At 72.1% G+C, this 1,331-nt stretch overlaps 1 protein-coding gene across 1 annotated transcript in view; it reads right to left on the bottom strand.

Annotated features, from left to right (window-relative positions):
- Positions 1-1,331, bottom strand: part of CPZ (carboxypeptidase Z) — a 12,673-nt gene that overhangs the window by 6,081 nt on the left and 5,261 nt on the right. The window contains exon 5 of the mRNA XM_012724058.1: positions 8-126. Coding sequence (XP_012579512.1) covers positions 8-126 — 119 coding nt within the window. The remainder of the gene's footprint in view (positions 1-7; positions 127-1,331) is intronic.

The raw sequence follows: 1,331 nt of genomic DNA, 5'->3' as shown, positions 1-1,331 counted from the left end.
GCTGTACCAGTCCGCCCCGTTGATGATGCTGCCGGTCTTCAGGAAGTTGCCCCCGCACCTGTTCTCCGACCTGTCGGTCATCACGGGGTGGACGTCGGCATAGGCTCTGGCCAGCAACTTGAACATCTGCAAAGGAGGCCGAGAGGCTCCGCCAGGCCTGGCGGCAGGTGGGCGCCTCCTCCCGTGAGGCAGCGCAGGCCCGAGCAGCCGCGGGCCACTGCTGAGCCCGGGCAGGCGGGGCAGCGCAGGGCACAGCTGCACCCCAGCTGGGTGCGGGCCCTGGTGAGGCCCCACCCTCTGCTCGCGGGGCACACAGCCACCCCGGTGGGGCCCTGAGCGCCCTGCAGCCAGGGGGCGGCCTGAGCCAGGAGCACCCCAGGTCTCAGAGCTGCGTGCCCCCGCCCGTGGCTCTCAGCATCCCCATCATGCCCTCCAGGCCCCGAGGCCCCATTCCGGTGACCAGGTGGGGAGGAGCTGAGCAAGGTGGGTGCTGCCTGTGCCCTGGGCGAACCTGGGGGCTTCTCGGCACAAGGGGGCAGGTGTGGGGGCAGGTGGCGGCTCGAGGCCGCCCTCGGGCTGGCCCTGGCTCCACGGTCCTCGGTGCCAGGCCGGGGGTGACCGGGTCAGCAGCCTGGCCCCTCATGTCTCTACCCCACATGTCCCTGGGACCAACGCTGGCTCTGGGGGTCGCCCTTGACTTTCTGCCCCTAGTGGGGCTGGTTGAGGCCCCCACGACACCGCCGGAATCGGGCTGCGACTCGGAGACCCTGGGCCTGGCCGGGGGCTCCTGCCCGAGCACGAAGCCCTTGTGCCATGGTGTCTGGTCTCTGTGGCACACTGCCCGAGGCCCGGCCCGGCGTGGAGGTCCACGGGCACCCTGCGTGCTGGCTGGAGAAGTGAGAGGGCAGGAATGAGGGGATGAGCCAGTGGGGTCAGTGAGTGTGGGGGGCTCTCCCGAGCATGGCCTCCTGCAGGCGAGCAGGGCGGGGTGGGCACTGAGCCCAGGGACTAGGAGGTGGGCTGTGCCCACCCCGCCCTCTGCACGGGAAGGGCCCTTGGGGGCGACCAGGCCTGGAGCCCCAGCCTGGGCAGGGACGGCGCACAGGGAGACCCAGTCAGGCTGGGGCGGTCGCCCCGGGAGCCGGCTGGCACAGGAGACTGGGCTGTGAGGGCACAGCCAGCGGCGCCCTGGCGGGCTTCCTGCACCTCCAGACAGCGCAGCCCTGACTGAGACCGGAGCCGCGCTCCCAGGCTGCGAGTCATGCGCGGGGCAGCACTGCCCTCTGCTGGCCACGCCGAGCGCCTCCCCTGGAGGGGAAGCTGGCGCCGAG

Source organism: Condylura cristata, unplaced genomic scaffold (genome assembly GCF_000260355.1).
Source record: "Condylura cristata isolate star-nosed mole 26May11 unplaced genomic scaffold, ConCri1.0 scaffold00012, whole genome shotgun sequence".
Lineage (NCBI taxonomy): Eukaryota > Metazoa > Chordata > Mammalia > Eulipotyphla > Talpidae > Condylura > Condylura cristata.
Note: the sequence above shows the minus strand (reverse complement) of the source record. Positions and strands in the feature narration are given on the sequence as shown.